General features: G+C 58.2%; 1 protein-coding gene across 2 annotated transcripts; it reads left to right on the top strand.

The window, feature by feature from the left end:
• The first annotated feature begins 38 nt into the window (after positions 1–38).
• Positions 39–10699, top strand: CUNH1orf116 (chromosome unknown C1orf116 homolog). Of its 2 annotated transcripts, XM_068159623.1 has the most exons (4): positions 39–483; positions 4806–4952; positions 7651–7828; positions 8594–10699. In XM_068159623.1, the coding sequence occupies exons 2-4, from the start codon at positions 4866–4868 to the stop codon at positions 9811–9813; spliced, it is 1485 nt and encodes a 494-aa protein (XP_068015724.1). In that variant the 5' UTR covers positions 39–483; positions 4806–4865; the 3' UTR covers positions 9814–10699. The 2 variants fall into 2 exon arrangements, with proteins under 2 accessions (XP_068015724.1, XP_068015725.1); XM_068159624.1 differs by lacking the exon at positions 39–483 and having other exon boundaries at positions 4890–4952; positions 7608–7828.
• Positions 10700–20286: the final 9587 nt, after the last annotated feature.

The raw sequence follows: 20286 nt of genomic DNA on the forward strand, positions 1-20286 counted from the left end.
GCTTGGGTCAGGGCTGCGCGCTGGGCTCCCGCGGGTGTCAGCGAGCAGCTATGTGGCAGAACAGGATGTTGGATTAAGGAGTCTCCCGTGAAACCCGCGCTGAGGACATCAGAGAGCACCACCAGCCGAGCAGGGAAGTGAGTGAGCTGGGTGGTACCGAGCAGAGCTCCCCGGGCAGAGCCTGCTCGGTGCCCGCCTCTGCCTGCACCGCACTGCACTGCCTCGGCGCAAAGCCGCTCGGGCAGGGCTGCCAGCGAGCAGGGCACGAAGGGACCTGCCCGGTTTGGGTCAGAACACCGAGGGGTGTTAGGGGCTTGGCCGCGCTGTGACCCCAGCCTGGAGCAAAGCTGCCTGGCCTGGGTGCCAGATGAATTCCTTCCAGCCCGGTGCTGCAGGTGGAGGGCTGGGGGCTCGCCTGTGAGCGCCAACCTGCCGAGCGCTCCTCTGCCAGGCACTCGTGGCAGCCTTATCTGTGCTGTGGAGGTGAGTTAATGTGTAACCCAGCTCTGTTTGGTTAGTCCAGAACAGCAAAGAAGTGCCAGGACAGGCACGGCCGGGACGGGGATCTGGGACACGCGGAACGGCAGAACGTCCTGGTAAAAAACAACAGGAGTTAGGAATCCTCTCTGCTCCTGCTGCTGCTTTGCTGTCGCTCCCTTTCCTGCTGGGGGGCCGTGTCTCTGCCCGGGTGGGCCGTGGGGCTGTGGGTCCCCGTGGGGTAAGGGACCTGCTTTGCTTTGGAAGGGTTGGAAGCGCTGTGGAGCCCTCACAGGAGGTGGCACCAGGGGAAGATGGAAGAGGTGGTTCGAAGGAGGTGGCAGGAGGAAAGCTGGGGACAGAGCAGCAGCTGCTGGTTGGAGAGGCTGGGGGAAGAGCTTTGTGAGAGTTTCCTTCCCTGGAGACTTTCCTAGCCTGCCTGGACGTGCTTCTGTGTGGCATGGCCTGCCCTAGGTGCCCCTGCTTTGGCAGGGGGGGTTGGACTGGATGAGCTCCAGAGGTCCCTTCCAGCCCTACCGTTCTGTGATTCTGTGACAGGCTGTAGCTGTGCTGAGGGCAGCTGACAGCCCAGGCAGCTGCTACGTGCACTTGCTGGGCTTGTTTCAACAGGAAGGGCTGCAGATCTGCCACCATCATCTCCTTTCGCCCCCGAGGTGGGATCCATCCTGCTGCAGAGCAGCAGCAGCAGCTGCTGGGGTGGTACCTGCAGCTTCACAGATCGTGCTGGAAGGGACCTGCAAGGATCATCTCATTTTGCTTTGCTTTGTGTTTTGAGCTGGCCAGGATGAAGCCCTTTAGCTGGCAGCTGTAAGGCAGAAAGGGTTTGGCTGCTCTGCCTTAGCTAGCAGCAGAAAATGCTGAGGTGCTGCAGCAGGGCTGCAGAGCCAGGACGGAGCGCTGGTGCTGCAGGACGGGGCTAAAAGGAAAGCAGCCTCTTCACATAAAGCAATTAGGATTAATTGCTACTCAGCAGCTCTTTGATGTCTGAGGGCTTGGTGAGCTTTGGGGAGGACAGTTACCAGCAGCTGACAGGAGAGCTGTGTCCACTGGGCTTTCCTTGGAGATCAAATGAAAGGTGTTTCATCACTGGCATTTTATTTAGCTGGCCCTGCTTTAGCTGGGAGGGGAGGGGGGGAGAGGTTCGGATCCCGTCTCCAGGGGTCCCTTCCACCCCCACCCCCCCATCTCTGTGATTCTGTGAAAAAGGCCTTCTGCTAAAAGCATTTTTAGGAGGGGAAGACAAACAGCCCTGAAAGAAAAAGCAAACCAAGCCCCCAAAGAGCTTTTCAAGGGCCACAGCTTTGGTTTTCTTTCGTTGCTCAATCCTGGCTTTGTTTGTGGCCGGGCTGCCGCGGGGCCGCTCAGCCACAGGCAGGAGCTGCAAAATCCTTCTGCATCGTGAAGCCCAGGAGTTGTCAGCACTGATCTTTCTATTCCACCCCCTGCCCTGGGTTGGGTGAGTGTGTTAGGGCTTCAGTCACGTCAGAGGGCTGGTGGGCAGGAAAAAGGAACTTCTTGTTTCCGTGCAGATCCACTCCAGAGCCTGGCGAGCTCTGGGTTGAACTTTGCCTCCCCCCTGAGCTGGGGCTTGATGGGTGCCAGAGCCTTGGCAGCTGCTTTCCTGCCGCTGTCTGAATGACAGTAAATGGCTTTGTGGCTGTCCCCAGCACAAGAAGGACATGGAACTGCTGGAGAGGGTCCAGAGGAGGTCAGGAAAATGATCAAAGGGATGGAAAACCTCCTCTATGGGGTCAGGCTGAGAGAATTGGGGCTGATGAGCCTGGAGAAGAGAAGGCTCTGGGGAGACCTTAGAGCAGACTTCCAGTACCTACAGGAGAGCTGGGGACAAGGCTTGGTAGTGACAGGATGAGGGGCAGTGGCTTTGAGCTGTGAGAAGGGAGATTGAGACTGGAGATGGGGAAGAAATTCATTACAGTAAGAGTGAGGAGACTCTGGCACAGGTTGCCCAGGGAGGTTGTGGCTGTCCCCTCCCTGGAGGTGTTCATAGCCAGGCTGGATGAGGCCTTGAGCAACCTGGGCTGGTGGGAGGTGTAGCTGCCCATGGCAGGGGGGTTGGATGATCTTTAAGGTCCCTTCCAACCCATTCTGTGATTTCTTCCACTGGGCTGTGGGCATCCTCCTGCAGAAATCAGCTCTGCTCACCCCAGGGTCTGCCTCACACAGCAGACACTGGCTCTGACCAGCTGCTCCACTGCAGGCATCAAGTTTGAGCAGCACTCTTGCTTCCTCAGGAGGGTTTGCTCTCAGATTAGTGCAGCCAGGGTGGGAGGCAGTGAGGAGCATTGCAGCAACCCCCCTTGAGCAGGCAGCAGCCTCTTGCTGCTTGGAAATCAATGCAGATCCCAACTCTGTGGCTGCCACAACAAACCCTGTGCAGCTTGCAGGAGCCTAAAGAACCCCAAACCCAGATCCTGCCTCTGCTTCCCAAGAGCCCTGGCTCTGAAGTTATCCCAGAGTCACAGAATCAAGGCTACTGCTCTCCCAAAGCCACCTCTCACTCAAATGCCATTTCAGCAGCAGGTAATGGAAGGCTGAGACCAAAACACTCAGCTCCTCCTGCGTGGAAGGATTGGATCTGTCAGGGTGTGGGTGTGGAAATCTGATTTTTGTGGCATATTCCAGGGACAAAGGAATTCTTTCAGGGTCTAACCCTCTGAACAAGCAGCCAGTTCTGCTCACTTATCACCAGATCTAATTCCCTGATCCTGCTACAAGAAGGGAAGGGGCGGGGGGGATGGGGGGAGGAGAGCAGCAGTGTGTTGCTGTGCCACGGCCAGGTTACAGCACAAAGAGCTCCTCTGTCTTCTGAGGAGCAAATCCTCTTGTGTGGGTCCATGAAGTGCTGGAGGGGGTGGTGGTTTTGCTGCTGCCCTCAGCCCAGGTCTCTGCTGCACGAGGGAAAACACCTACTGGGTGGTGTCAGTGGATTTGGGGAGCTCAATGCTGTGCATCCAGAAGCAATTCTGCCTGTTGGAGGCTGCTCAGCTTTTCCCCCACGGGCTGCAGAGCTCTCCTGGCTCTGCACTCTGTGGCCATAACTGGGCCCCTCTGCCACCTGGGAAGGTTGGTGGCAGGTTGTTTGCTACCCAGCCACCAGCATGTTCATTGAATCCCAGCGTGGGGGAGGCTGGAAGGGACCTCTGGAGACCATCCAGTCCAACCCCCCCTGTTAAAGCAGGGGCAGCTTGCCCAGGGTCACAATGTTCAGGTGTGGTTGGAATCTCTCCAGAGCAGGAGACTCCACAACCTCCCTCTGGGCAGCCTGCTCCAGGGCTCCAGCAGCCTCCCACCAAAGAAGTTTCTCCTCCTGTTCAGATGGAACCTCCTGGGTTCCAATTTGAGGCCACTGCCCCTTGTCCTCTCCCTGGGCACCGCTGAGAAGAGCCCAGCCCCAGCCTCCTGTCCTCCACCCCTTAGATATTTGCATGCATTGCTCAGCTCCCCTCTGGGGCTGCTCTTCTCCAGGCTCCACAGCCCCAGGGCTCTCAGCCTTTCCTCCACACAGAGCTGCTCCAGGCCCCTCAGCATCTTTGCTGGTGCTGGGGGTGCAGGATGCATCCAGATGAGCCCCTGGGGTGCGCTGTCAGGAGCGGGAGACGACGCTGGGGTGGCTGCAGACAAAGCAAATGGCTGCAGCCCCTGCACAGCCCCCAGCACTGCCCTGCTCCGCTCCAGCCCTGCCAGGCATCTGCCCAAACACACCCAGGCGTGCCCCAAAGCTACAGGGGCTCCTCCCCATGGCCACGAAACCTCTGTGGCCCCCGAGGAAGGGTGGCAGAGGAAGCTCTTCCCCAGGAGGAAGCTCGGGGCAGAGCAAGGCTGTGACTAAGCAGCAGCATTTCGGGTTCAGCAGTTCGAGAGCACTCGAGCTGCATAGCTGGCAGGGGTGGGTGTGGTGGAGAGAAGAGGTCCTGTGACTCGGGGCTGGGCTGGGGCTCACAGCTCTGGGACGTTGGTGCTGAGCTCCGAGGCTGAGCTTGGCTGACAGCTTTCTCCTGTCTCACGCACGCCTCGGAGGTGCTTAGATAACCACCAAGGTGAGGTGGCCACAGAGGGGCAGGCCAGAGATCGATCTCCAGATCTTCTAGGGAGAAACTTCACTTCCAAGGGTGCTTTAACCCCACCCCTACCCCCCAGCAAACCAGCTCCCCTTCCCTGGAGAGAGCAGCCTGAGGTGGAGCAAGTCTGCATCCAGCCAGCAGCTTCCCAGCCTGCCTCACCCAGCACATTTGCATCATCTCAGGAAGGGTCTCTCAGCTTAACACTTCTTCTGTCTTCTATTTCAGCTGGGATATTGCCCCCCCCCCCCCCCTCCCCCCACTCTGGACCCCGTGGCAAGCTGTGATATGCCCAAGAAGGAGCTGGGGATGGCTGGCTGCAACTCTGGCAGCTGTGACAGCATGGTCAGCACAGCTTCCAACCACTCACAGCGTGTAAGTAACCCTGGTGTGCCCAGCCCAGGCGTGGCAGGGGCTCCACTAACCCTTCTTGGCAGGTGAGGGAGGATCTGGGGGAGATCTCTGCTTGAGTCTGCTTCCCAACAGTGCTTTGGAGGCACTTGAGGGCCCTGAGACATCACCATGCTAAGGGCAGTGCAAGGACCAGGGGCTTGGAGCAGCCTGGGCTAGTGGGAGGTGTCCCTGCCCACGGCAGGAGGGTGGAACTGGATGATCTTTAAGGTCCTTTCCACCTCAAGCCCTTCTATGATTCTGTGAATCCCTGCCCCAAAGCATTTCCCAGGCTTTCCCTCCTGCCACGTGTGTGGCACCAATCAGCAGCCTTCCCTCCTGCAAGTTCTCCTCTGGGAACCAGCACCAAGAGCCCAGGGGCTCCTGAGCTGCCTGGAGATGCAGAAGCAGATAGTGAAGGCGCTGGGCAGGAGCAGCCCAGCCAGTTCCCCAGGGGGAGATGAGAGCAGTTAGATAACTGGGTCAGGCTGGCTCCACCAAGGGTGACTCCCCCTGGAAGAGACAGCAAGCCCTGCTCCTCCTGGCTGAGAGGAGGTTGATTTCCAAGTTAAGGCAGAGGTGAGCTGGGCCCATGGGTGCAGAGAGGTCATTTTTCACTCTCTGCCCATTAGAGCTTGTTTGGCTCCCAGCACTGATTCCAGGATTGATGGACTAATTACACCCTGTCTGCCTTGGGAACATCATTGAGATGTGGAATTGCCACACTCAGCCCTGAACAGGTTTTCCATTTCCAAACCCTCTGAGATGGCTTAGGGATGGAAAGCTGGTTGCAAGATCCCATGGTCAAAGATCTGGGTAGATGTCTTCCTTCCAAACAGCTCCACCTCGGGACAGCTTCTCCTCCCTGCCTGTGGAGCTGATGCACACTCCACCTGTGCTCCAGATTCCTTGGTGTATCACCCTGGAAATTGGCATCTCCATGGCAATCATAGCTCCTGAGACTGGGAGTGCAGCAAAAAGTGAGAGGTGTCCCTGCCCATGACAGAGGAGTTGGAAGTGGATGATCTTTAAGGAACCTTCCAACCCAAACCATTCAATGAGTCTATGAGAAAGGACCACAGAAACCTAAGGTCCTTTCCAACTCATAGGAGTTGGAACTGGATGATATTTGAGGTCCCTTCCAACCCAAACCATTCAATGAGTCTATGAGAAAGGATCACAGGAAGCTAAGGTCCTCTTCAACCCACAGGAGTTGGAACTGGATGATCCTTAAGGTCCCTTCCAACCCAAACCATTCAATGAGTCTATGAGAAAGGATCACAGGAAGCTAAGGTCCTCTTCAACCCACAGGAGTTGGAACTGGATGATCCTTAAGGTCTCTTCCAACCCAAACCATTCAATGAGTCTATGAGAAAGGATCACAGGAAGCTAAGGTCCTTTCCAACTCATAGGAGTTGGAACTGGATGATATTTGAGGTCCCTTCCAACCCAAACCATTCAATGGATCTATGAGAAAGGACCACAGAACTCTAAAGTCCTTTCCAACCCACAGGAGTTGGAACTGGATGATATTTGAGGTCCCTTCCAACTAAAACCATCCAACAAGTCTATGAGAAAGGATCACTGAACTCTAAGGTCCTTTCCAACCCACAGGAGTTAGAACTGGATGGTCTATAAGGTCTCTTCCAACCCAAACCATTCAATGAGTCCATGAGAAAGCATCACAGGAATCTAAGATCCTTTCCAGCCCAAACCATTCAATAGATCTATGAGAAAGGATCACAGGAGTCTTTTCATTCTATGAAAAAATGACCATAGCATCACAGAATTGTTTGGGTTAGAAAAGCTCTCTGAGATCATGGAGTCCAACCAGCAACCCAACACCACCATGGCCCCCAAGTGCCATGGCCACACATTTCTTGCACACCCCCAAGGATGGGGACTCCACCACCTCCCTGGGCAGCCTGTGCCAGTGCTCCTCTTGCCATAGGTTCATAGACATCTAGAAGGGCTTTGAGTTGGAAGGGACTTTGAAGCTCATCCTGTTCCAATCCCCCTGCCATGGGGAGGGACACCTTCCACTAGACCAGGTTGCTCAAAGCCCCATCCAGCCTGGCCTTGAGCACAGGGTCTTGCTGAGGTATGAGTGGGGGAACAAGGAACAGGAGCACCACCCACACCTTAGTGAAGGTATCATAGGATCACAGAATCACCAAGGTTGGAAACGACCTCAAAGATCATCAAGTCCAACCTGTCACCCAAGAACTCATGACCAACCTGGCACCACAGACCTCATGACTAAACCATGGCACCAAGTGCCACATCCAGTCCCCTCTGGAACACCTCCAGGGATGGGGACTCCACCACCTCCCTGGGCAGCACATTCCAGCAGCAAACAACTCTCTCTGGGAAGAACTTTCTCCTCACCTCCAGCCTAAACCCAGAGGCCACCCATGGTACCCATCTGCCCCTATTCCAAAGCCAACTGGAGAAGTACAAAGGTAGAGACCAAGCCTGCAAGTCACCAATAACCCTGCTGCTGGCTGTGGAGTGACATTAAATGGCTTTAAGTAGCTAGAGATATTTAGAGGAAGTTGCCTGCTGCTCCAAGTACCAACTTGTGAACAGCCACTGGCCAAGCCTCCTGGCCAGGAGCTGTCATGGACCTTCTCTTAACAGCCAGGAGCGTGAAGAACAATAACCTCCCTCTGCCTCCTTCCAGAGTGACAACAGCTATGACTACTTATCAGTGGAAGAGAAGGAGTGTTTGATGTTCTTAGAAGAAACCATTGGCTCACTGGATGCAGAGGCAGACAGTGGGGTCTCCACTGATGAGACTGACTACGTGGAGCCCTCCAAGCTGCCTGGGATGTGGCGTAGGAGAGACTCCAGAGGCCAGGGTAAGCTGGAAAGCTGTGCTCTAGCCCTTGCTGGCAAAGGGACTTTCTCAGGGGGGTTTGTTGGCTTGGCAGGCAGGGAAGGAGCAGTGCCCCAGTTTGGTGCATGTGATAAGCCTGGGTTTGTGTCACGTCATGGTGAGAGGTGGCTGCAGGCAGCAGGGTAGGTAGGACACCAGCTGCATCTTCCCTGCTCTCAGGTGCAGGAGGTGCTAAGAGTGAGGTTAGCAAAGTACAGGGCAGAGCATCTTTGCTCATGCTCCACACAGGCTGACAGCCTCACAGAACAGCTTTGCTTGGAAAAGAGCTCTAAGGTCAAGTCCATCCACCAAACTAACACCACCAGGGACACTAAACCCTGTCCCCAAGTGCCATGGCCACACCTTTCTTGAACACCTCCAGGGATGGGGACTCCATCACCTCCCTGGGCAGCACATCCCAAGGGCCAATCTCTCTATAAAGAACTTCTTCCTAACATCCAGCCTAAACCTCCCCTGGCACAGCTTGAGACTGTGTCCTCTTGTTCTGGTGCTGCTTGCCTGGGAGAAGAGACCAACCCCCACCTGGCTACAACCTCCCTTCAGGGAGTTGGAGAGAGCAAGAAGGTCTCCCCTGAGCCTCCTCTTCTGCAGGCTAAGCAACCCCAGCTCCCACAGCCTCTCCTCCCAGGGCTGTGCTCCAGACCCCTCCCCAGCTTTGTTGCCCTTCCCTGGACACCTTCCAGCAACTCAACACCTTTCCTAAACCTCTCTCTCTCTCTTTGCCTAGACTTGGAAAATGGGGCTGCCCTCCCACGTGGAGGTCACCAACATGCAGCTGAAGAGAGGAGCAGTAAGGACATCTCTGCCTTCTCCAGCTCAGCTCCAGCAGCCGTGGCAAGCCCAGGTTATCACAGCCTTCCAAGGGGCATCACTGTGGCAAATGGAGCTCCTGCCAGCCAAGCCCCTGGGCACACAGTGGAGGAGCCAGTGCCAGGACACAAACCTGCCCAGGTGGCCAAGGAGGACAGGCTTGACCCAGCCAACACAAGAAGCCAAATGAAGGGAACTTCGATTACCCAACCTCCAGATCCCTCCCAGGATGAGCTGGGCAGCCCCCAGTGGTCAGGTACCAGTGGCTCAGGTGCCAAGGGGGAAACAGCCAAGGAGAGCAAGCCTTGGCCTGCGTGGGGCCAGGGGGAGAAACCCAGGGTGGAAGAAGCCCCTCAGGACCACGACGCCAAGCGTGGGCCTCCCACTGCCCCCAAACCACGAAAGCTGCCCCCAAACATTATCCTGAAAACCAGCAAGAGCAGCTCAGTGGCACCTGCTGCAGAGGCCAGCCAGAAGGGCAAGGCAGCTCCTCCAGCCCTGGCCAGCTCCCAGCCCAGTGACAGCGCTGCGGAAAAGCTGAATCTGGGGCACCTGGACCCCAAGGACAGGGAGAAAGCTCATCGGGAGGCTCTGGAGAAGCTCGGACTGGCCCAGCAGGACAGGAGGGAGCCCAGCACCCGCCTTCCACCTGGCAACCATCCCCAACCCACCACACCCCCCCAGGCAGGGCAGATGCCCTCCCCCCGCCCCGGGGAGCCCGAGGCCGGCGGTGGGGCGGCGGAGCGGTCGGTGCCAGGCGTCCGGCAGATGGCCTTCAAATCCAACACCCTGGAGCGCTCCGGCGTGGGGCTGAGCAGCACCATGGCCAGCAGCAAGGAGCAGAGCGTCAAAGCCAGCAGCTCCCTGGGCAAGATGTCCTTCATCGAGCGCCTCGCCCCCAGCTTCCTCAGGAGCGGCCGCCCCCGGCCCCTCTCCCTCGGGGCGGGGAAGGACTTTGCTGGGCTGAAGGAGTCCGGGCAGGTGGAGCAGGAGAAGAGCAGCAAGCGTCGGTCCCACCCTCTGCAGAGCTTCCCCAGGCCCCCTCGCTCCTGTGTCAGCGTGAAGATCTCCCCCAAGGGCAGCACCGAGGAGAACCGCCGAGAGGCGCTGAAGAAGCTGGGGCTGCTGAAGGAGTAGCTCCGGGGGGGCGGGGGGCTGCTGGAACAGGGCCTTTTTCCCCCACCCCCACGGCCAGGAGCCCTCACTCTCTGTCCTTGGACAGCGCAGCCAGAAGCAGCTTCTGCAGCGACCTCCTGCCCCAGCGTCTCGGGAGGGGAAGTGTGAGAGGTGCTGGGAGCTCGCCAGCAGGCTAAGGCCCCCCCAGCTGCACAGACTGTCGGCAGCAAGGGGCCAGGAGCTGCTCAGGGCCAGCAGCACTCAGCTGGTGCATGGGGAGTGATCTCCTTGCAAGGTCCTTCATGCATCTGGGGATTCATCTCAAGAGGGAAGCCATGGAACTGGGGCTTGGGCTTAAAGAGGTCTCCTGTGGACAAAGCCTCTCTGGGAAGAGCTCCAGGACTCTGCTGTTCCTGTAGGATTTTATGGGGCTGTTGGGGGGGTGGTTTTTCGGGGTTGATCTTATCAAACCTTCTGAGGCCTCAGGAACTCACCTGGCCACATCCTGAAGGCCACCACTGCCACACACTGTCAGAGCAGGGGGCTCAGCAATGCTCCCACGTGGGTGCAGGACCCAGGACAAATGCCTGGGTGGCTGCACAGAGGTCCCACTGCCTCCTCCCCTGTCCTGGCTCTCTCATCCAGCACCAACAACCTGGGTATTCCACTTGGAAGGTGCAGAAGCAGCCTTGTGCAGCCTGAAGCGACAGCTCAGCATCCACAGGCCCTGTGCTGGTGGCAGGAGCAGAAGTGCTGCCCCAAACAAGAGGGGTGGGAGCTGGAGGCAGCATTTCCTTCCCTCTCAGGCTCTTCCTGCATCTTTCTTAGACCCAGCTGATTGCTCTCAACGTTTGTGCTGCACCAAAGGTGGTTTGGGTCTGTAATAAACTTGTCCATGAGCAGCAAATGCTGGTGCAGGGCAGATCTGTGTTGCAGCCAGAGCCTTGCTGAAGCTGGGTGTGAAGCTTCAGCTTGAGGAGCTTGGCCCAGACAGCATCCAAGCATTGCAAACCACAGAATGCTTTGGGTTGGAAGGGACCTTAAAAGTCATCCACTTCCAGCCCCCCCTCTGCCATCCTCTCAATTTACTGCTTGCAGCATTTAGTCAGACTCAGTCACTCTCATCACTGACCTTGCAGCACCATCAGCTTCTCAGGGCAGTGCTGGGAATGCTGAACAGCTTCATGCTCCCCAAAGCCAAGGCCAAGCTCCTTGTTCCTCTCCCAGCAGGCATCAGCAGAGCTGTGGGGTTTCCAGAAAGGAGGAGAGGGAATCCTTCTGCAAAAGCTTCATCATATGAGGTGGAAAGAGGAGGAAATGGCCTCAAGCTGCACCAGGGGAGGTTCAGAATCACAGAATCAGCAAGGCTGGAAAAGACCTCAAAGATCATCAAGTCCAACCTGTCACCCAACACCTCCTGACTGATTAAACCATGGCACCAAGTACCACATCCAATCCCCTCTTGAACACCTCCAGGGATGGGGACTCCACCACCTCCCTGGGCAGCACATCCCAATGGCTAACAACTCTCTCTGGGAAGAACTTTCTCCTCACCTCCAGCCTAAACCTCCCCTGGCACAGCTTGAGACTGTGTCCTCTTGTTCTGGGTGCCTGGGAGAAGAGACCAACCCCCACCTGGCTACAACCTCCCTTCAGGGAGTTGGAGAGAGCAAGAAGGTCTCCCCTGAGCCTCCTCTTCTGCAGGCTAAGCAACCCCAGCTCCCTCAGCCTCTCCTCCCAGGGCTGTGCTCCAGACCCCTCCCCAGCTTTGTTGCCCTTCTCTGGACACCTTCAAGTCTCTCAATGTCCTTAAACTGAGGAGCCCAGAACTGGACACAGGACTCAAGGTGTGGCCTCAGCAGTGCTGAGCACAGGGCACAATGACCTCCCTGCTCCTGCTGGCCACACTGTTCCTGATGCAGGCCAGGATGCCCTTGGCCTTGATGTTCTATGATTTCCCAACCCTCCATGTAGCCAAGGTGTGCACAAGGGGAGGGAACCCTGCTGAGCACAGAAAGAATGCCAGGAATGCAAGAGAAGGCTGCCTGGTTAGCTACACTTGGTGGAAGCAGGGAAAGGCTTGCTTGGAGTCAAGCAATTGCCTAGATTAGCTTGGGGGCTGGCCAGCAGTAACACAAACCTGAGCACCGAGGAGGAAACTAGGAGAAGCCACAAGTCTGACCAGCAGCTCAGCAGGTTGGCTCAGCAGACACCATGCTCCAGAAGGGAAAAGGAGACTGGAAGGTTATAAACTAACCTCCCCACCCCCCACCCCGAGCCCTGCTCCTCTGTAGCCTTGCAGCTCCGTTACGCAAGGGATGTGCAGAGAGGCAGAGCAGGAAGCAGCAGGATGCTGGACTCAGCAGTGGCTGCGAAGGAGAGGACCGTCGGGATGCAAACACAGCACTTAAACCTCTGCAGGAGCTGATCCCTGCGCTCAGAGCTGCACCTTTTATCTCCTGTTCCTCTCCCATTCATCCTCTGCTCCTGCTGCCTTTAGACTCAAGCATTTGCACTTGAAAGGCCACAGCCCGGGGAGCTGAGCGCTGGGTGGGAACCTCTCCTGCTGCCTGCCTGCACATCGGGCTGGTTGGAGCCTGCCAGGTCCCAGGGGCAGCCCCAGGTCTTTCTGTTTGCAGGGGGAGCAGGGAAGCAGCCTCAGCCACAGCAGCCGCTCTTAATGACAGACACTGCCTCCCCGAAGCAGCTTTGCTGCAGGCATCAGCAGGAGCCTTGGGGCTGCTGTCCCGCAGGACGACAGGGAGGAAGGTTGGCTGCTGCTGGCCCAACCTGGCTCCAGCTGGGGAGCATCAAACCTGGGCTCTGAGACCCAGAGTCCTGCTGGAGCTCTGTGGGAGGGGACTGGGGGTGTCTGAGGGGCTTTAAACCACAGCCCAGCAGAGTTTGGGCCATGACTGGAAGCTGAGGCTCTGCCCTCTCTCTGCTCCTGTGCAGATGGAGGGAAGGACCCTCTGCAGCCTCAGCTACTGTGGTGTGAAAGAGGGAGAAATTGCCCCTGTTTCAAGGAGTGTTGGATCTCTCTCTGCTTCACAAAGTCACCACACTTCCCTTTGACTCACCTCTTCCTCCTCCATTTGGTGCTCTGGGGTGGTGTCCACTGATGGGTGGCAAAGGGAGGAGGCCTGGGGAGTGTCCCTGTGCTCATGCAATGGCAGCTCCTGCTCCTGCTGTCCCAGCCCCCGTGGATGACCACACAAGGAGGGAGGCAGTGGGACTCAGACCCTGGTGTCTGTGCAGGACCTCGGGGTTTGGGCTCACCCAGCTGTGTGCTGTGTGCAATGCCACAGGCTGCTGCTTCAGCTGAGCTTCTGGGCAGTGCCCTGGTCCCTGTGGGCAGGCTGAGCAGCTGCAAGCCTCTCGGTGGTTATGGCAAACTGAGGCTTTGGGGAGTCAGGCATGGCAGAAACGCTGCTGGGCTGCAGCTGGTGGTGCAGTCCCCATCCGTGGAGGGGTCCAGGAGACCTGTGGCCATGGCACACAGGGGGAGGTGGTTTAGAGGCCATGGTGGGGTTGGGTTGCTGGCTGGGCTCCCTGGCCTTAGAAGGCTTTTCCCACTGAAGGAATTCTGTGATTCCCAGGAGGGGTTGCTTGTTTCTACCCCTGGGATTCACCTCTCTCAAAGGCAATCTGCCCCCACCCCAGATTTCTTGCCACCTCGTGGCTGTTCAGATCATCTTGGGCTGTACCTGGCCTGACTGGCTCCTCTCAGGAGAGCTTGTTCCACAGCACTGGCTGCCTTTGATCTCTCCTTGCTGAGGCAGGAGGTGCCCTCCTAAAAGGCAGCCTGCATGCTGTGGGTGTGGGTGGCCCTGACCACTCTCTCAGTAAAGACATCTTTCCTCATATCCAACCTAAAGCTGCCCTGCTGCAGCTTGAGGCCGCTCCTGCCTGTCCCAGCATTTGTTACCTCAGAGGAGAGACCAACCCCCAGCTGGCTCCAGCCTCCTTTCAGTGAGAGCTGGAAGGTCCCTCCTCAGCCTCCTCTTCTCCAGACTAAACACCCCCAGGTCCCTCAGCTGCTCCTCACCAGCCCTGCTCTGCAGACCCTTCCCCAGCTGCTTTGCCCTCCTCTGGACCTGCTCCAAAGCAGGTTTCCAGCTGGGCACTGCTGGGTTTTCCCCCTGCTACCAGGTTGCAGCACGAGCAAACCAGTGGAAGGAGCTCAGTCTGATACTCACAGTCCTGGGGGACCAGGCAGAAGCTCCAACCTGCTCCAGGGTCAAACTCAGGAGCTCTGAGGAGAAAAAAAAACCAAATCATAGTATCATAGAATCAGTCAGGGTTGGAAGAGACCACAAGGATCATCCAGTTCCAACCCCCCTGCCATGGGCAGGGACACCCCACACTAGATCAGCCTGGATAGAGCCTCATCCAGCCTGGGCTTAAACACCTCCAGGGACAGGGCCCCAACCACCTCCCTGCACAACCCATTCCAGGGTCTCACCACTCTCATGGGGAAGAACTTCCTCCTCACCTCCAGCCTCAATCTCCCCACCTCCAGCTTCATTCCATTCCCCCTAGTCCTATCACTCCCTGAGATCCTGAGCAGTCCCTCCCCAGCCTTCCTGTAGCCCCCTTCAGATCCTGGAAGGCCACAATGAGGTCACCTCAGAGCCTTCTCTTCTCCAGACTGACCAGCCCCAGCTCCTTCAGTCTGTCCTCACAGCAGAGCAGCTCCAGCCCTCTGCTCATCCTCCTGGCCCTGCTCTGGACACCTTCCAGCACCTCCACATCCCTCTTGCAATAGGGGCTCCAGAACTGGAGGCAGGACTCCAGATGGGGTCTCCCCAGAGCTGAGCAGAGGGGGAGGATCACCTCCCTTGCCCTGCTGGCCACACTTCTCCTGCTGCAGCCCAGGATCTGATTGGCTTTGCGGGCTGCAAGTGCACACTGAGAGCTCCTGGTGAGCTTCTCCTCCCCCAGCACCCCCAAGGCTCTCTCCTCAGGGCTGCTTTCCAGCCAGTCCCTGCCCAGCCTGGATTTGTGCCTGGGATTGCCTCGACCCAGTTTGGATGCAGATGTGAGGAGCAGAGGTTGTGGATGGAGCTGGGAACAAGCCTGATGCTCCCTGGGGGTGGGCAGAGGGCTCCTTGTTGGCTCCATCCCTCCTCAGAGCCCTCACCCCTTCCTCTGGGACGCTGCTCTCCGCAGGTGCTTCAGGAGAGCAGCAGCGCAGTGTCACCGCCGCCGGGATGCGCTGCCGGCGAGCGGCTGCGGCGCCGACACAGGGTGGCACTGCGGGGCCGGGGACAGGCTGCTGGCCCCGGGAACGGGAGGAAAGACGGGGAGGGCGATGTTGAGAGGATGGAAAGGCTGCAAGGACAGCGCTGAAGGATCCACAGCCACCCTGCGAGCACGGAGTTGCACAGGGCTCTGCTACTGGGAGCCTGAACAAGTTGCTCACCTTGGATTCAGTGGGGTCAGACCCCCGCCCCACCATCCCCCCAGCCACAAGGTGAAGAATGGATAAACCCAGGGATGGTCCTGGCCCTCTGTGCACGAATCCAACAGGCAACTGCACCCAGGGGCAGTAGGGATGGGGACAAGACACAGCTGGCCAGGCTCACCCAGGGCAGGGGCTTCAGCTCCCCCAGAACCGAGGTCACACAACGAGTTGGAGAAGGGCAGAGAGCAGAGGGGGGGCAGGAGGAGCAGAAGGGAGGGGGCAGGAGGAGCAGAAGGGAGGGGGCAGGAGGAGCAGAAGGGAGGGGGCAGGAGGAGCAGAAGGGAGGGGGCAGAAGGAGCAGAAGGGAGGGGGCAGAAGGTGGGGGGCAGAAGCAGCAGCAGCAGGGAGGGGCCCAGGAGCAGCAGCAGGGAGGGGCCCAGGAGCAGCAGCAGGGAGGGGGCCAGGAGCAGCAGCAGGGAGGGGGCCAGGAGCAGCAGCAGCAGCAGGGAGGGGGCCAGGAGCAGCAGCAGCAGCAGGGAGGGGGCCAGGAGCAGCAGGGAGGGGGCCAGGAGCAGCAGGGAGGGGGCCAGGAGCAGCAGGGAGGGGGCCAGGAGCAGCAGGGAGGGGGCCAGGAGCAGCAGGGAGGGGGCCAGGAGCAGCAGCAGCAGCAGCAGGGAGGGGGCCAGGAGCAGCAGCAGCAGCAGCAGGGAGGGGGCCAGGAGCAGCAGCAGCAGCAGGGAGGGGGCCAGGAGCAGCAGCAGCAGCAGGGAGGGGGCCAGGAGCAGCAGCAGCAGCAGGAGGGAGGGGGCCAGGAGCAGCAGCAGCAGCAGGAGGGAGGGGGCCAGGAGCAGCAGCAGCAGGAGGGAGGGGGCCAGGAGCAGCAGCAGCAGGAGGGAGGGGGCCAGCAGCAGCAGCAGCAGGAGGGAGGGGGCCAGCAGCAGCAGCAGCAGGGAGGGGGCCAGCAGCAGCAGCAGCAGGAGGGAGGGGGCCAGCAGCAGCAGCAGCAGGAGGGAGGGGGCCAGCAGCAGCAGCAGCAGGAGGGAGGGGGCCAGCAGCAGCAGCAGCAGGAGGGAGGGGGCCACGGGCAGCAGCAGCAGCAGGGAGGGGGCCACGGGCAGCAGCAGCAGCAGGGGGGGCCCAGGAGCAGCAGCAGCAGCAGGGGGGGCCCAGGAGCAGCAGCAGGGGGGGGGTTGTGGTAATTAACCCTGGTACCAACGTTACAATGAATTCTTAGTAGAGGCTTTGCCTTACAGGAAGCAATAAACCAAGGAGAACAACCCCTGAGCACACAGAACAACTCCCAAACCCGGGGCACAAGCTTGTCCCCCAAGTCCCTTTGGTGCACCCCTCCCCCCCAGAGCTCAGTGTCTTCTCGGGGTGGCTGCAGGTCCCCACACCTCACCCTCACCACAGCAACAGCTTGACCCCAGCAGGGTCCTGTGGGGGTACTGCTGCTGGGCTGAGCTTCACCACTCGTCACCCTGGTGAGGTCAGCTGGGGTGAGGAGGTTGGGAGTTGGAGGAGGTTGGGAGTTGGAGGAGGTTGGGAGTTGGAGGAGGTTGGGAGTTGGAGGAGGTTGGGAGTTGGAGGAGGTTGGGAGTTGGAGGAGGTTGGGAGTTGGAGGAGGTTGGGAGTTGGAGGAGGTTGGGAGTTGGAGGAGGTTGGGAGTTGGAGGAGGTTGGGAGTTGGAGGAGGTTGGGAGTTGGAGGAGGTTGGGAGTTGGAGGAGGTTGGGAGTTGGAGGAGGTTGGGAGTTGGAGGAGGTTGGGAGTTGGAGGAGGTTGGGAGTTGGAGGAGGTTGGGAGTTGGAGGAGGTTGGGAGTTGGAGGAGGTTGGGAGTTGGAGGAGGTTGGGAGTTGGAGGAGGTTGGGAGTTGGAGGAGGTTGGGAGTTGGAGGAGGTTGGGAGTTGGAGGAGGTTGGGAGTTGGAGGAGGTTGGGAGTTGGAGGAGGTTGGGAGTTGGAGGAGGTTGGGAGTTGGAGGAGGTTGGGAGTTGGAGGAGGTTGGGAGTTGGAGGAGGTTGGGAGTTGGAGGAGGTTGGGAGTTGGAGGAGGTTGGGAGTTGGAGGAGGTTGGGAGTTGGAGGAGGTTGGGAGTTGGAGGAGGTTGGGAGTTGGAGGAGGTTGGGAGTTGGAGGAGGTTGGGAGTTGGAGGAGGTTGGGAGTTGGAGGAGGTTGGGAGTTGGAGGAGGTTGGGAGTTGGAGGAGGTTGGAGGGGAGGGGGAGTTAGAGGAGGCTGGAGGGGACGGGGAGTTAGAGGAGGTTGCTGCAGGGCAAGGACAAGGATCACCAGCTCAGCTCTGGTGCACAGCTTCAGCCTTCTCTTCCTTGCAGAAGTGGCATCAGCTGAGGTTCTCCTTTGGCACCCTGAATGCCAATCTGCCTCTCTTAAGCACCGAAGGAAGGAGCTGCACCCCCAAACCATCAGCTTCCCCTTCTCCATCTCTCAGCAGGGCCTCACCAAAGAGAAGGTCTCTCAGGGGCTCCAGGCAGGCCATTTCCAGCCACATTTGCAGCATGGAGAAGTGGCACTGACAGCCCTAGGGGGTTCCCACCACCACATCTTTCTTCTATGGCAAACACAAGAGCAATCCTCTTGCTTTACTGCTGGCAATAAAGGTCCTCAGAGGGACTAATTCTGTGGAAGCCTGATCAATATTGGGCCATTAATTGCACAGATATGGTGCAAATCAGCCTCACTTACTGCCACACAGCTCATTACTTGATGCCAAAGCAATCTTTTATCTTCAGCCAAAGAGATTCCAAAGTGCTTCTGTGGGTGGCTTACACAAACACAGCCTGGCTTCAAAGCAGGCCTGCACACAAGGAGGGCTAAAGCAGGACCTTTGGACCATCACACCCTCAGGTCAGAGCAAAGTCATTTCTGCCACCTCTCCTGTGAGCACTCTGAACCCAAAGCCACTTCTCAGTGTGATGCTGCAGACCCTGGAGAGATGCAGAGGGCTGGGAGCAGCTCAGGGCAGTGGCAGGAGCAGATTCCCCCTCTCCCCCCCTCCAATCAATCCATTTGGTTTTAATTCTTCCTAACATCCAGCCTAAACCTCCCCTGGCACAGCTTGAGACTGTGTCCTCTTGTTCTGCTGCTGCTTGCCTAGGAGAAGAGACCAACCCCCACCTGGCTACAACCTCCCTTCAGGGAGTTGGAGAGAGCAAGAAGGTCTCCCCTGAGCCTCCTCTTCTGCAGGCTAAGCAACCCCAGCTCCCTCAGCCTCTCCTCCCAGGGCTGTGCTCCAGACCCCTCCCCAGCTTTCTTGCCCTTCTCTGGACACCTTCCAGCAGCTCAATGTCCTTAAATTGAGAAGCCCAGAACTGGACACAGGACTCAAGGTGTGGCCTGAGCAGTGCTGAGCACAGGGCACAATGACCTCCCTGCTCCTGCTGGCCACACTCTTCCTGATGCAGGCCAGGATGCCCTTAGCCTTCTTGGCCACCTGGGCACACTGCTGGCTCATGTTCAGCCTACTATCAACCAGCACCCCCAGGTCCCTCTCTGCCTGGCTGCTCTCAGCCCCTCTGACCCCAGCCTGTAGCACTGCCTGGGGTTGGTGTGGCCAAAGTGCAGCCCCTGGCACTTGGACTTGTTGAATGCCATCCTGTTGGCCTCTGCCCATCTGCCCAGCCTGCCCAGGTCCCTCTGCAGAGCTCTCCTACCCCTCTAACAGCTCAACTCCTGCCCCCAGCTTGGTGTCATCTGCAAATTCACTGCTGATGGACTCAATCCTCTCCTCCAGATCATCAGTGAAGATATTAAACAGGCTGGGGCCCAGCAGTGATCCCTGGGGGACACCACTGGTGGTGGTCCCCCCTCTAGACCACAGGAGGTGGAGGGAACAGACCCAAAGCCCTCAGCTGCTGTGAAGTTCTGCCTGGAAGTGGCTCCCAGCACAGAGCACTTTGCTGCCTGTGTTCAGAGTTGCTTTGAGCCCAGCTCTGCTGGTTGCCTGCAGAGCAGGGGAATTCCTCTCAACCTCTTGCAATTTCTGCTCCTGGCCTCTTCACCTTTTCCTTTTCCCCTTTTCCATGATGTCACCCACACCATCAAGCAGCTAAATATGCCCACTTTGGGGTCCCATGCTCAGCACCCTGGTGGCACCTCTGCTGTTCCTGCTCAGCCTTTTGACCCTCTCCCACTTTCCTCTGACTTCAGACCACGTGTTTTTAGTGCCTCCACTGTTCAGCTCTGGCCCCCAACAGATGTCAAAAGCCTTAGCCCTGAAGAGCTGAGCACAGACCCAACTGAACTGCCAGCTACACAAAAAGAGTAATAATCCACTGTAAGAAACTAAATCTGAGCTGGAAGGCAGAGCAGGAGAACATTCCCAGCAGCAGGAGCATCACAACCTAAGGTAGGTGACCTTCATTTTGTCCTTAAGTTACTACTGGGGACTAGAAAGGCCAAAGGCATCCTGGGGTGCATCAAGAAGTGTGTGGCCAGCAGGCTGAGGGAGCTTCTCCTGCCCCTCTACTGTGCCCAGCTGAGGCTCCTCCTGGAGTGCTGGGTGCACCCTGGGGCTCCCCAGGTCAAGGAGGGCAGGGAGCTGCTGGAGAGGGGACAGCAGAGGGCTACAAAGATGCTGAGGGGACTGGAAGAGCTCTGATGAGGAAAGACTGAGAGAATATGAGGACAGACTGAAAGAGTTGGGGCTGTGCAGTCTGGAGAAGAGAAGGCTCCAAGGAGACCTCATTGTGGCCTTCCAGGATCTGAAGGGGGCTCCAGGAAGGCTGGGGAGGGACTGCTCAGGATCTCAGGCAGTGATAGGACTAGGGGGAATGGAATGAAGCTGGAGGTGGGGAGATTCAGGCTGGAGGTGAGGAGGAAGTTCTTCCCCATGAGAGTGGTGAAGCCCTGGAATGGGTTGTCCAGGGAGGTGGTTGAGGCCCCAGCCCTGGAGGTGTTTAAGCCCAGGCTGGCTGAGGCTGTGGCCAGGCTGATCTAGTGTGGGGTGTCCCTGCCCATGGCAGGGGGGTTGGAGCTGGATGATCCTTGTGGTCCCTTCCAACCCTGACTGATTCTATGATGCTATGAATTGGGGCTGGTTAGCTTGGAGAGGAGAAGACTGAGGGGGGATC

This window comes from Melanerpes formicivorus, unplaced genomic scaffold, assembly GCF_026170545.1.
Source record: "Melanerpes formicivorus ecotype bairdi unplaced genomic scaffold, bMelFor1.0.p_v2 SCAF_46, whole genome shotgun sequence".
In the NCBI taxonomy this organism is placed as follows: domain Eukaryota; kingdom Metazoa; phylum Chordata; class Aves; order Piciformes; family Picidae; genus Melanerpes; species Melanerpes formicivorus.